This window comes from Bos grunniens, chromosome 6, assembly GCF_055505025.1.
Source record: "Bos grunniens cultivar Pamir isolate PY7600 chromosome 6, Bosgru_T2T1.0, whole genome shotgun sequence".
In the NCBI taxonomy this organism is placed as follows: domain Eukaryota; kingdom Metazoa; phylum Chordata; class Mammalia; order Artiodactyla; family Bovidae; genus Bos; species Bos grunniens.
The window spans coordinates 14,938,353-14,952,565 of record NC_141170.1 but is presented as its reverse complement, the minus strand read 5'-3'; the positions used below and the strand labels follow the sequence as shown (position 1 = coordinate 14,952,565).

The window sequence follows — 14,213 nt, the reverse complement described above, 5'->3', positions numbered from 1 at the left end:
TCCACCTTCTCCAGCCTTTCCCATAACCCCAGCCTCCTGCCTTAGCCCCTTCTGGACTCTTCTGCCTCCACTGCAGTTTGGGGAATGCCTGGAGTACCCCCCCCCCACCCACCCACCCAACGGTTGAGAGGAAGAGAGCATCACAAAACTGCAGGAGTTCGAGAGACCAGCTGCACCTCCACCTGGGTTTTGGACCCCTATTTCAGGCCAAGGGCCCCTTCAGCTCTGGTTCCCGTCGGGGGGCAGTGCTGGTGTCTGTGCGGTTGGGCAGAAGTGGATCCACTGATCCGCCCCCAACACCTCTGAAGGTCCTCCTCTCTTCTAAGCTCTCCACCCACCAGGAGTACCTGGGCACGCAAAAAAAGTGAAGTCGCTCGGTCGTGTCCGACTCTTTGCGACCCCATGGACTATAGAGCGCCAGGCTCCCCGGTCCATGGGATTTTCCAGGCAAGAGTACTGGAATGGGTTGCCATTTGCTTCTCCAGGGGATCTTCCCGACCCAGGGATTGAACCCGGGGCTCCCGCATTGCGGGCAGACGCTTTACCGTCTGAGCCACCGGGCACGCAAAGTGGCCCCCACATGCTCAGCTGCCCAGTGCCTCCCGCCCGCTGGTCATCTCCTTCCTCCCTCGCCCGCTGGCATACCCAGGAACCAAAGGTGTCCATCCGTGAGACTGAGAGCGCAGAGGGGCAGCTTCTGCCGGGGGAGCGCGGCTCCACCTGCAGGGTGCTGGGTGGCGGGCGCTAGGCGGGAGGCGCAGGCCGCGGGGGCGGAGGAGCGGGCGGCGCGAGGGAGGGGCCTGCGACAGCGGCGGCGGCGGCGGCCCCAGTCCGCGCAGCCCGGCTCGGCCCCGGCTCGGTCGGCGCAGCGCCGCGCGCGTCCCCTCCCGTCGCCGCCGCCGCCGCCGCAGCCAGGCGCACCGGCACCCAGCCGCCGCCGCCGCCGCCGGGGCGCACGGACGCAGCGCGCACCGCCGGCCGGAATGCGCGCCCGGGACCCGGCCCGTCCCCACCCGCGGCCGCCGCCCGCTCGCCGCGCTCAAGCCTGACCGCGGCGCCCGCCTCGGCCGCCCTCGCCCGTTCCCCGGCCGCCCCCTGGTCGCGCGATGCCCGTCCTCCGGGGCCCCGGCGGCCCGCGCCCTTGCTAGGCTGCGGCGGCATGGCCCGCGCGCCCGGCGCGACCTCTGCGGATTGCATCGGTGTGCGGCGGCGGGGCATGCCCAGGGCACCGGGCACGGCCTTCAATGGGCGAGGACACGGACACGCGGAAAATTAACCACAGCTTCCTGCGGGACCACAGCTATGTGACTGAAGGTAACGTACGTGTTGTCTGAGGCCCCTTCCGGCCGGCCGCGGCGTGGGGATGCCGTCGCACCGAATGCCCTCCGAAGGTTTGGACCGCGCGCTGTGTGTCGTGTCCCCCCACCCCACCCTACCCCACCCCCCACGCCCCGGTCCGGGAGGGAGGGAGCCGGAGGGCGCCGGTCTCCTGCTGCTCCGTAGCCTGACAGGGCAGCGCCCTCCTCCGCGCCGCCCTCCGGCGGGCAGCTTTCTGCCTCCAGGCCTGGTGGCACCCTGAATCGGCCCCGGCCCTCATTTTTTGTAAAGGCCACCTCTGCGTCTACTCTGGTGAAGACATCCCGGGCGAATTTAGTGGCTTCAAATCCTGGGTTTGCCCTTTCATCCCAGTCCAGAGCCCGGCAGAATTTTCTAGGTTGCCCACTCCCCGGAGACTAAGAGCGACCCAGGAGGAGAAAAAAAAAATTCCGTGGCCAGATTGCCCCAGAGGCTCGAGGTTTTCGGCCCCTCCCTGTGGCCAGAAGCAAGGTCCCTTAGCGGGGTGAGAGAAGGTGGCTAGTTTGGGGTGGATCTTTTCTTCCTGGTAAATAAAATGAGACAGGAAGAGCTGACCCTACACTGTCTGAACCCCAAAGTGGGACCTGCTACCCCAAACGGGCCCTGCATTGGAAATCCCCTAAATTGGCCTTACTCCCCACTGCGAGGCTGGTGGGATCTAGAGGGTCAGCGACCCCTTCTTATAAGCCAGTAGTAACTTCAAGTGTACCCCGGCTCCACCCTGCCCAGGGAACGGTGGGGAAGCTCCCAGGCCTTAGCCAGGCGCCCGCGGATTGGAGCCTCCATTGCGGATGTGGAAGGGCCGGCCGCGCGGGGTGTTGGCATGCATTGGTGGGGACCCCTTGTGCCCGGAGACCTTCCCGGGTTAAGAGGCTTGACTGCGTCTTCCCTAGGGGCTGCCGGACTGGTTGCAGAGGTGTTGGTGGGTTTTAGCAAGAGGTTCCCTGGTGGGTGCTTCTGTGGGAGGGGCCCAGGGCTTTGCGTGCCGCGGGGTTGGGCCGCGTGGGAGCCCGGGTCAGGAACCCGTGTGGGCTCCGAGCGGTGGTGACTCGACTCCGGGCGCTGTCCAGCCAGCGCCGATTCCAGGCTCCGCCGGAAATGAGGCCGAGGAGCCGGTCGGAGCCCTGCGGAGGCCTGGAGAGCGCCGGACCAGCGCGGGGTGGGCTCCCAGGCGTCCCGACCCAGGGATGCTGAGGCTGGGTGTGTGACCTGGGCGGAGTATAGGCTGGAGAGTGGCGCTCCCCACTCCCCAGAGGAGAAGCGCTGAGTCACGCTTTGCTGATAGGTGTGTGTAGGGAGAGGGGGCAGGGCTGCTCGGGCTAGCTGAGGGCTCTGCCTCAAGTTAGGGGTTTCCTGGGGAAGCGGGGGTCCAGGGCATCTGAAAAGGGTCCTTTGTCGCCGGCCTTGGAGAGGCCGAGGAAGGATCAATGTGTTTCCTGGGTGTTCTTTTTGCTGGCAGCCTGCTGAGAGGCAGAGGTGAAAGGCTGCTGAGTTGCTGGCAGGTGCCCCAGTGGTCTGGCTGGAGCCAGGAGAGGGGATCTTGGCAGGTCATCCTGATCTGGCTTTCTGGAGGAGCCTCTACTTTCTCATCTGTGCATGGAGGATGCTGGAACAAGGCGCTGGACTCTGTGACTTAAAAAGCACTGCCTGACTCATAGTGGACATTGGCAAACCCTAATTCCTTCTTTATCCTGTCTCTCCCCGTTTTTCTCATGAATTCACCAGCTCTTAGAAGGGAGGAACAAGGGAGACGTGCATAGTTATCAGAGTAGGAGGTGATAATTGTTAATTCTTCATTCATGCAACAAATATTTACTGACATCTACTAGTGTTTTAGCCCTGGGGACTGGACACAGGTCCTGCCCCCTGGGCAGCCTGAATTCTAGAAGGGAGCCCCATTATGGGGACAAATCTCTTTCCCCATCTGTGAAATGGGACTGAATAATACCACCCTGTCTACAAGTTTTAGGGTTTATGTGGGGGTTAGGTGAGATGGTGGGCTTCCCTCGTGGCTCAGATGGTAAGGAAACCACCTGCAATGTGAGAGACCTGAGTTCGATCCCTGGGTTGGGAAGATCCCCTGGAGGAGGGCATGGCAACCCACTCCAGTGTTCTTGACTAGAGAATCCCCATGGACAGAGGGGCCTGGCAGGTTACAGTCTGTGGGGTTGCAAAGAGTTGGACACAACTGAATGACTAAATACAGCACAGCATAGGTGAGATGGTAGATGAACTGACCCCAGAACTACAAATTGTGAACTAGCAGCCTACATTTATGGAGAACCCATTATGTGTTGAGGCCTCACAGGAGCTCCACATTCCCCACATGCCCATTTTATAGATGAAGAAACTGAGGCTTAGCCTTTGTCCACATCCCAGACTGAGTGCCACTGTGTCCAGGGCATAGGGCTCTGTTCCTGGGAATGCAGCAAGAAACAGGATTCAGAGTTCCTGCCCTCAGAGAACAGGGTCTAGTCAAGAAAGCAATAACAATAATTATTAGAATTATATGAGATTTCTGGCCACCCTGCGTGGAAACAGACCTTCCTGCTATTGCATCTTGCCCATATTTTGTGCTCAGAGCACAGAGTAGGTCACGGATTTGGGTGTCAGACAGCACATGTGCATGCTCGGTTGAGTCCATGTTGACTCTTTGTGACCCCATGGACTGTTGCCTGCCAGGCTCTTCTGTCCATGAGGATTCTCCAGGCAAGAACATTGGAGTGGGTTGCCATGCCCTCCTTCAGGAAATCTTCCCGACCCAGGGATCGAACCCATGTCTCCTGTGGCTCTTGCATTGCAAGTGGATTCTTTTACTACTTGAGCCACTGGGGAAGCCTCAGATGTCAGACAGACTTGGGTTCAAGTCCTACTTCTGAATCTTCATGCGCTGTGCAACAGGCACAAGTTACTAAACCTTTCTGATCTTCATTTTCCCCCTCTAAACAGAGAAGTAATAATGACTTGTCTTAAAGGATTGTTGGGGATATCAGTGGTTATGCTAATATAGACAGCATCTGGCACAGTGCTTTTGGCCTATTGGAAGCATTTTATACATGGTACTGTTAGAATTTAAAAGTCTTTTTCCTGGAGGAGCTTCACAAGCAAATAATGGATGCTGGGAGTTTGTAAAAGTGCCAAGTGTACAAATCCCTGTTCCAGCTGGTCATTTGGCCGCAAACACAACACCCCAGTGGCTGTGATCTCCTTCCTGTTCCTTAAGCAGGGCATTTTTTCCTTTCTCTCAAGGTATTTGCACTGGCTGTGTCTACTACCTGGAACACCCACCTCCTGCTCTTCCTTCTCATCCTTTAGGTCTCGAGTTAAATGTCATCTTCACCAGTGGGAGCCCGCTTCCTCAGTTTCCTCTTGTAAAATCCCAAATACCTTGGGAAGAGTTTAGGTTTTGTTAGTAATTCACACCTTCTGGTCACTAGGCATGGACATGTGTCACCATGGAGCACAGAGAAGTTTGCAAAATGGATGTGTGTTGGGGGAGAGCAGTACAGTTAAGGTTCTCAGGACAGTGGAAGGACCTGAGCCCTAGAGAAAGGGGTCCCAGGGATCAGAGAATGCCAAGGAGTCTCTGTTTAGACTTTTCTCAAGAGCCAAATATGACTTCAAGAAGGACTCTTCCTGGCTATGTTCTCTTGCTGCAGTCCTAGAACTCAGGTTTTCATTTGTTTGATTAGTCTTGAAGTCATGTCCAACTCTTTTTGCAACCCCGTAGACTATAGCCTGCCAGGCTCCTGTGTCCATGGGATTTCCCAGGAAAGAATACTGGAGTGGGTTGCCATTTCCTTCTCCAGGGATCTTCCTGACTCAGGGACTGAACCCAAGTCTCCTGCATTAGCAGTTGGATTCTTTACCACTGAGCCCCCAGGGAAACCTGGACTCAGCTTTAGGGTGAGTTAAATAGACATTTCTAGGCTAGACTGGATCTGAGAAATACGTTCATCCTCTTCCATGCAGTAGCATTTACCAAGCACATGCTTTTCTGCATCTGGGTCTGGGCAGGCAGGGATGAACCAGGGTACTTCCAGTGATTGGTTCAAAAATGAACATGGGAGTCCTCTGTGGAGGTTGAGTGGAGAGTAGAGAGAGCTGCAGGAAGCTGCTCCTTTTCTTGTGATGGAACACAGAAGCCCCCCTAGCAGCCGCCTTGAGACCATGGTGAAGCCGGTCTTAAGCCAACAACAGTGAGTGAGATGTTGGTGACTCCTGGATTAACGAGGCCTAATGTCCACCCTACCTCTGGGCTTCCAGTTCCATAAGCTTCTATACTTACTCATTGCTTCAAACTTGAAACCAAGTCTCTGTTACTTGCAGCCAGCAGCAGCCCTACTCATATAGCCTTTACTGATTGTCGAGAAAACAGAAAAGCTGCCCTGTCACTCACGACCAAAACACAAGATACTTAAAGCCAGTAGGTAGCTGGGTTTTTTTTTGTGTGTGTGTGTGTGTTCTGTTTTGGAAATCCTCTTTGATCTCTTTCACGCACTCAAGTCAAAGCTGCAGAGTTCTGATTTCCCCTCCTGGTACTTCCAGCCACATGAGGGATCCCAAGATCTGCTGTCAGGAGACCTAGGTTCCTGGTGGGGACTGGAGACCTGGTGGGGTCTGGAGACCTGCATTCCTGGTGAAGTCTGCTCTGGGTCTGTAATCTTGGGCAGGAGCCTTAGTTTCTGTTCCAGGTTTTTCTGCAGATCACTTGAAATGAGGGATGTGCAAATGTTTGATGTTGTTGCATCTTCTCTGTGGACTCCCCCACCATGCTTTGTGAATGGAATACATTCAGTGGACTTATGGCATTAAATGGCTTGGTGCATGTGATCATACCCAGCCCAGGGCCTGGGGCACAGTCAGGACTTAATAAATATTGTCCATAAATAACAATGTCTGTTCTTTAGGAGTTGGAGTCAGACTAGCTCTTAGCTGCATATTCCCTGATGGCTCAGATGGTAAAGACTCTGCCTGCCATGTGGGAGATGGAGTTTGATCCCTGGGTTGGAAAGATCTCTGGAGAAGGGGATGGCAATCCACTCCAGTATTCTTGCCTGGAGAATTCCATGGACAGAGAAGCCTGACAGGCTTTGTAGTACATGGGGTTGCAAAGAATCGGACACAACTGAATGACTAATACACCCACAGCCCATAGAAATGTCAGACTGGCTGACCCAACTTCATCTCCAGCCTTAGGGAAATTGAGCTGAGAGGGGAGGTTATGTCTGACAGTGACCTGAGCCAGCCCAGAGGGAAAGCGGGAGAGCCGGCCTTTGATTTTTGAAATCTTGGTTCCTTTTGCTTCCACTTAGAACTGTCCCTTTCATAAGCTTTTATGGGGTTTCATGAGCTGATGTTGTTTCCACTTCTGGCGTGGGGGCAGGGTGGGAGGCTGAAATGGGACACCGGTGGCTGTCCCCTGTAAAGTCACATCACCTCTCTGAGCTGCAGTTTCCCTGCACTGCTTCCTGCCCTGGGATTCCACAAGGCCACATGGACTCCCAACAGTTCACTCTGGGCAGGGGCTATTATTGTTATCGGTTTCCTCAAACTGTCGTGGAGGCCAGCCCTCACTTAAAGGTTGGTGCGGTCAATGAAGTAGGGGTTTTCTCATTTTCTTTCTGCAAGATGGAAATCAAATGCTAATACAATGCTTCCACATCATCTCCTGGTTGTTTTTACCTGCTGCAGCTTTTGGTCTTTATCCTTAAAGTCAGCATAGCTAAGGGATGTTTCCCTGAGAGGTGTTTTAGGTCTTAAGACCCGAAGCATGGCTGTGTGAAAGGCTGGTGCTTAATGGGAAGGATTATAGAGTAACAATGCAGATAAAGAGAAAAGAATGGCCTCTAGATGAACATTGTTAGCCACTTGCCATAACTCCTTCCCATCTTTTGCAAATGCCCATGTCTGTTTTTAATAAAAGCTTAACCTTTCCATATAAACCATTTTGAAGGGTACTTTTCTCATTAAGCATGAGGTTATAAGAATTTTCCAGTCCCTTTGCTGAAGGGCTGGTTTTCTGGGCATGCAATCCAGGTAGGCCCCATGCTCACATGCTCAGAAGGACCAAGAACCCTGTTCTTGGTTTAATTCTCCACTGTCCCCACCTTGAAATCTTTAATAATTGTGTCCTTAAACCCGTGTTTTGTGAGTTACCTTTGATAGGATAGTGGAGCACGACGGGGAACAGAAGTGACACGTGCAACAAGCAGGTCCACTGTTCACACTTACCTGGGGTCACTTGGAATATCACTGAGCTTCTGAGCATCCTGAGCCACCAGAATTCTGTGAGTTGGCACCAGTCAGCATGTCCGTGATGGTGTAAACAGAGGCACTGACAGCCCGGAGAGGCCATGCTTTCTTTTTGAACCAGAAAACTTGTTTTGAATGCTGGAAGGAGGCAGTGACATTCTAAGAAGCACACAGCCCAAGGAACCCTAACATAACCCCTTTGTTACTCGTGAGACATCCCTGGTCTAGCTAGTCATTACTTCTGAAAACGATGGCGTCAAAAGAAAGGGAAAGGCGGACCATAGCTCCTGTTCCCGTCAACCCTCATTCATCACTGCAAGTGGAGATTTGTGTCTAAAACACTCAAGCGTCAAAGAGTGAAATAAAAACGTGCAGTGTTCTTCCTGTTCTTATACGAACAAGCTACGTGTGCCTGCAGGAGCTCCCAGATACAAATTGTGTAATTCAGTGATTCTGCATTCTAGTTCAGTGCTCTTCTATTTGCATTTAAAGCTGTAATTACACAATAGACTGGGCGATAAAATCCATGTTAATAAACTTTGTTTTTTCAACTGTCATTAAATAGCAAATAACTAAGACCAGTCATGGGTAAGAATAGAAAGCTTTATATTTTTGTACCTTTAGTGATACTTCTCCCTGCTTTTTATCCTCTGCATTTTCACTTTGCACTAGACCCCACAAATGCAATATGTTCAGATGCTCAGTCATGTCTGACTCTGCAGGCCCATGGACTGTAGTCCACTCGCCAGGCTCCTCTGTCCATGGAATTTTCCAGGCAAGAATACTGGAGTGGGTTGCCATTTCCTACTCCAGAGGATCTTCTTGACACGGGGATCGAACCTGTGTCCCCTGCATTGGCAGGTGGGTTCTTTACCACTGCGCCACCTGGGTGGGGAAAATCTCAAACCATCAACTATTCAATACCCTATGAGTTGTTGTTTAGTCGTTAAGTCACGTGTGACTCTTTGCAATCCCGTGGACTGCAGCCCACCAGGCTCCTCTGCAAATGCTATGGATAGTCCTGTTGTGCTGTAGTGAGGAGTGTGGAATCCTTGATCCCGCCTCCCTTGGCTTTTGTGATTGGTGGAACTAGTGAGAACCTGTCACTCACTGGACCATTTTTCTCTGCTGAGCGGAGCTATAGTATTAAGGTCTCTGCTCCACCAAGAAGAAGCCTATGTTTCCCTCATTTCAGAGACGAGCCTTTAGATCTGTCTCTCCCCGCAGGCCCAGGAGGTGGGGTGGTGGAGCAGGGGTCCCTAGCTCATTTCCCCCCCAAATTTGCCATTAAGAAAGATATGTTTTAACCTTTGGTCCATCTTCCTTGTGTGTTTTGAAGTCCTAGCAGGGATGAAGGGTGTGTAACTGGTTCCCTCAGCCCTGCCTCCAAATACCATCCTTTTATCGGCTGCACACTCTCCCCTGAGAGATGTCATAGTTCAACTCATCACCTCCAACTGCTGGATAATTAGGCTGCCTATTTTCTTTTATAACTAACACTGAGGGAAGGAATGCTATGTATGTAAGAAGATACCCTAATCCCATTCTTCCTGCTAAATCTGAAATAATTTTGCTCAGAGAGAGTCCTGCACGTGCAACTTTATGTAGAAATTATGAATGTGCTTAATGTTCTCGACACTCACTGCCCAATTATTCTGCAGAAAGTTTCTCTACTTTATCTCATGCTGATCAGAATTGGGTATTCTAATTTGTTTGACCTTTGCAGATATCATAGATGAAAAAAATATTTGTTTTAATGCATGTCTAAATGCCAATGAGGTTGAACACTTTTCCCCTTGTGTTCAACAACTGGCATTTACTGATCCTCTTACATGCCAGAGGGAGGTGAGATGCCAGATATATAACATTGAAGAACAAGGTCATTCACCCATTCGTTCATTCAACAAAATATTTCTGGAATGCCCACTATGTGCTAGGCGCAGAAGATACCCATATCTCTGGGCAGGGAGAGTGAGGCGGGGGTGAGAGGAACAAAGAAAGAGAGCTGAGCACCAACGTCTAAGGGACAGAGAATGAGAATTCTTGTTGGCCACCCAGCTAGAAGATAAAACAAGAAGGCTCTGGAGTCACAGACGTAGGAGAATCCTGGAAGGGAAGGGAGAGAGAGGGCTGGCAGGAAGAAGGGTGGATCAGCCAGGCTTGAACACTGCCAAGCGGTCAGAACAGTATCGGTAAGCATCACTCAGGTGCTCACACACACCTGGCACCTGGTCCTCTTTATTTGGTGATGTCATATTTCCATGAGACTCTATACTCCGCACCCCTAGTTCTCCCCATTGGCTTGCAGAATAGTTTGCTTTCCACTAGCCCCATGGTGCCCTAGGGAGTCCTCTTACTTAGCACATTTAGCCCTCATGCAGAATTACTCACCTGGTCTTCATCATTAAACAATAATGAAACAAACATAATAGCCATTATTGTTGTTCAGTCGCTACGTCGGACTCTTTGTGACCCCGCGGACTGCAGCACACCAGACTACTCTCCTCCACTATCTCCCAGAGCTTGCTCAAGTTCATGTATATTGAGTCGGTGATGTTGCCTCACCATCTCATCCTCTGCTCCCTCTTCTCCTGTCTTCAATCTTTCCCAGCATCAGGGTCTTTTCCAATGAGTCGGCTCTTTGCATCAGGTGGCTGAAGTACTGGCACTTCAGCCTCAGCAACAGTTCTTCAATGAATATTCAGGGTTGATTTCCTTTAGGATTGACTGGTTTGATCTCCTTGCAGTTGAAGGGACTCTCAAGAGTCTTCTCCAGTACCACAGTTTGAAAGCAACAATTCTTCAGTGTTCAGCCTTCTTTATGGTCTGACTCTCACATCCATACATGATTACTGGAAAAACCATAGCTTTGAGTACATGGACTTTTGTCAGCAAAGTGATGTCTCTGCTTTTTATTACACTGTCTAGATTAGTCATGGCTTTCCTTCCAAGGAGCAAGCATCTTTTAATTTCCTGGCTTCAGTGACCATCCACCATGATTTTGGAGCCCAAGAAAAGAAAATCTATCACTGCTTCCACTTTTTCCCTTCTATTTGCCATGTAGTGATGGGACCAGATGCCATGATCTTAGTTTTTTGAATGCTGAGTTTTAAGCCAGCTTTTTCACCCTCCTCTTTCACCGTCATGAAGAGGCTCTTTGGTTCCTCCTCACTTTCTGCCTTTAGAGTGCCTTCTGCATATCTGAAGTTGTTGATATTTCTCCCGGCAATCTTGATTTCAGCTTGTGATTCATCCAGCCAGGCATTTTGCATGATGTACTCTGCATAAAAGTTAAATAAGCAGGGTGACAATATATACTTTATCATATTCCTTTCCAAATTTTGAACCAGTCTGTTGTTCCATGTCTGGTTCTAACTGTTGCTTCTTGACCTGCATACAGGTTTCTCAAGAGACAGGTAAGATGGTCTGGTACCCCCATCTCTTTAAGAATTGTCCACAGTTTGTTGTGATCCACACAGTCAAAGCCTTTAGCATAGTCAATGAAGCAGATGTTTTTCTAGAATTCCCTTGCTTTCTCCATGATCCAGTGAATGTTGGCAATTTGATCTCTGGTTCCTCTGCCTCTTCAAAACCCAGCTTGCACAGCTGGAAGTTCTTGGTTCACATACTGCTGAAGCCTAGCTTGAAGGATTTTGAGCCATTATTATGATCGACCATTTATTGGGCACATACTGTATGTCAAATGCAATGCTAAATGCTTCATCTTATTGGATCCCCACAAACCCCAATGTATGTGTGTATGTGTGTGTGTTGTCTGCATTTTACAAAGGAGAAAGGTGAGGCTTGGGCACTTGCCCAGCATCACTTGGTTTGTAAAGAGCCAAGCTGGGGTTTGAATGCTGGCCATCTGCCTGTAGAACCCACTCTCCTGATCTCCACACTGCTTAGTCAGACTGACTGAGCAGTGACAGGTGGCCCATTCCATTCTGGTTCTGCACCCAGCTTCAAAGGGTCTCTTGACTTGAACCCAGGACTGCCTGGCACAGTGCTCATGCTGGACACGCAGCTAGAACTGCACTTGTCCCAGCTGCGTGGGGGTGAAATTAATCCAGATGGGTCAGTGAGAGAAGGGGTCCCCTCCACCGCAGGGTGAGTGGTGGGGGGTAATCACAGCTCTGTGAAGAACAGGTGCTTTGGTACCGAAGGGAGCAGCCTTTCCTGGGTCAGGAGTGGTGGTGTATGGAGATACATTCTAGTGTATTCCAAGCAGAAGGAACAGCATGTGCAGAGTGACATGTGCTTGTCGCCTGACAGAATCTGGACTTCTCTGCCTGAACCTCAGTTGTAGTTGCCAGCCTGCCTGGGGACCAGGACCCACCTGGGACTCCTGTGCTGCCCAGGATGGGCATTGCCCCTTTGAACAGTGGGACCCATTGTCCTTAAGAACCCTGGGCTGAATGGCACATTGAGGCAGAACAAAGGCTGTTCAGAGGCTCCGGCTGCCCCAAGCAGAGATGGGATCTCCAACTGCAGCCGTTGGGCCTCCTCTGGACCAGCCTGGCCTCCTGCATCCTCCTGCCCCCATGCCCTGCTGAGGTTGCAGCCATGGCCCCAGGGGCTGCCAGGCCTGGGCTCTGCTCCTGGCACAGCTGGGCACCTTTGGCAGGTTCTTCAGCCTCTGATCCAGTTTCCCCATCCCTGAAGCAGGGGGAGAAGTGCCTGGCACCCAGGCTTTTTGTATTATGTGCAATCATGTGCATATTGTGCTTACGTCTCAGTAAAAGGGAGCTACTTGTACTGTCCTTATCAGCTTCTGAGTTTCTTTTCACAATTTCAATAAAGTCTTAACAAAACCTTTCAAATATGTACCAAAGTAGAGAAAATTTTATATCGACTGTTCTTCACCCATCCCCTCTCCTTTCAGCTGCTCTCAAGATTTTGCTGTACTTTCTTCATTTACCTTCCCATTCTTTTGGCTTAAGAATTTTTAAAAATATATATTTATTGATTCATTTGGCTGCATTGTGTCTTAGTTGCAGCACACGGAATGCTTTTAGTTGTGGCATGCAAACTTGGTTGCATCATGGGAGATCTAACTCCCTGACCAGGGGTCGAACCCCTGCCTTGGGAGCATGGATCCTTAGCCACCGGACCATCAGGGAAGTCCCTTGGCTTAAGAATTTTTAAGTACTGGATTTCTATGGTGGTCCAGTGGTGAAGACTCTGTGCATCCAGGGAGTATGGGTTCAATCCCTGGTCTGGGAAGTTCTGCATGCTGCATGGTAAAGCTAAAAAAAAATTATTTTTTTAAGTGAATTCAAGACTACTGTTATTTTACCCCTACATCAGCAGGCACCTCTGAAAGGTGAGGGCATTTTTTTTTTTTGCATAACCAAGTATCACTATCTCACTGAACAAAATGGGTACTAATTCCTTTCAATTTAAATTCTGGTCCATGTTAGTGAATCAGCTCTACTTCAGTGCAACATAAACAGACATTGATTAATTCTGGCTCATTTTAGCAATGTCTCCAGGCATCTCAAAAATGTTTTTTTTTTTTTTTTTTTTTTTATAGCTGGTTGGTTTGACCCAGGTTCTAAAGTCCTGCATCTACTTTTTGGTTATTCTGTGTCCTGAGTCTTTTCTGATGGAGATCAGTCCTCCACCCTGACTTGCTGAAGACAGTTGTTACTATTTTGTAAAGAATTACAGTTTAAACCCTGTTGTCCATAATCCCTGTCTGGACCCCAGTATTGTGACAGGACTGGATGCTGACAGGTGGTCGCCTGGGTGGTGGGAATCCCCAGGCGTGCCCGCTTCTGATTCCAGGATCCCTCCTCACTACTCATCAGCTGAGAGATCCTGGGCAGGTTGTTCAGCGGTGACGCCATCGGCACCAAGAGCTACTCACATTACAGACCCATGAGCAAAATAAATGGTTTCTGTTTGAAGACATGGACCAGAATTCAGATTGAAAGGAATTCATGCTCATTTCATTCGGTGGAGACATTGAGTTTTGAGACAGTTTGCACAGCGATAAGTGGCTGGAATGGTCATAGATCCCCGAAATTGAGTTCCCAGTCCTGCCCAGCTCCTTCTGAGGCCCCTTGTCCAGCTTCTGTGTCTCCTAGATTCTGTGACTCCCTCAGGACCTTCCAATAACTTCCTTCCTGCTTATGTTGACCTCCGTCAATTTCTGTTCCTTATAACTAAAGAACTTTAGTTCCCAGTCCCAGCCAGAAGGGATGACTGAGCTCAGATCGTAAGACAGGACAGGAACCTGGCCTTCCTGAAACAGAGGACCTGGAGTCCCGTCTCGTGCAGCATCAGCAGACATGTATCTCAGACACGCGTGCTTCGTCTGTACACAGCTCAACACCTGGCACCCACCCGTACTTCCTAGGTGCCGGGTATTTGTGCATTTGAATGACTGAGTGAACAAATGGCATATCTGCAAATCCGATCCCAGAGCAGTCCAATTTTTTTTTTTTCCCCAAATGCCTCACTTCCCCCTGGCCACACTCTCTGGGTATAGGCAGTCTTAACTTTGCACTGTCCTAACGTGTACAGATTTCAGCACCACAGTTTAGTTCAGTAATGCCAGCCCCCCAACCACACAACCCAGATTTCAGCTGCCCCTG

General features: G+C 50.7%; 1 protein-coding gene across 2 annotated transcripts in view; it reads left to right on the top strand.

Annotated features, from left to right (window-relative positions):
• Nucleotides 1-833: 833 nt before the first annotated feature.
• PPP2R2C (protein phosphatase 2 regulatory subunit Bgamma) overlaps nucleotides 834-14,213 on the top strand; it is a 167,791-nt gene continuing 154,411 nt past the window's right edge. The window contains exon 1 of one of the 2 annotated variants that reach the window (XM_086407517.1): nucleotides 834-1,391. In XM_086407517.1, the coding sequence (XP_086263643.1) occupies nucleotides 1,364-1,391 (28 nt within the window). In that variant the 5' untranslated portion in view covers nucleotides 834-1,363. The remainder of the gene's footprint in view (nucleotides 1,392-14,213) is intronic. The other variant, XM_086407516.1, reaches the window with a different exon arrangement.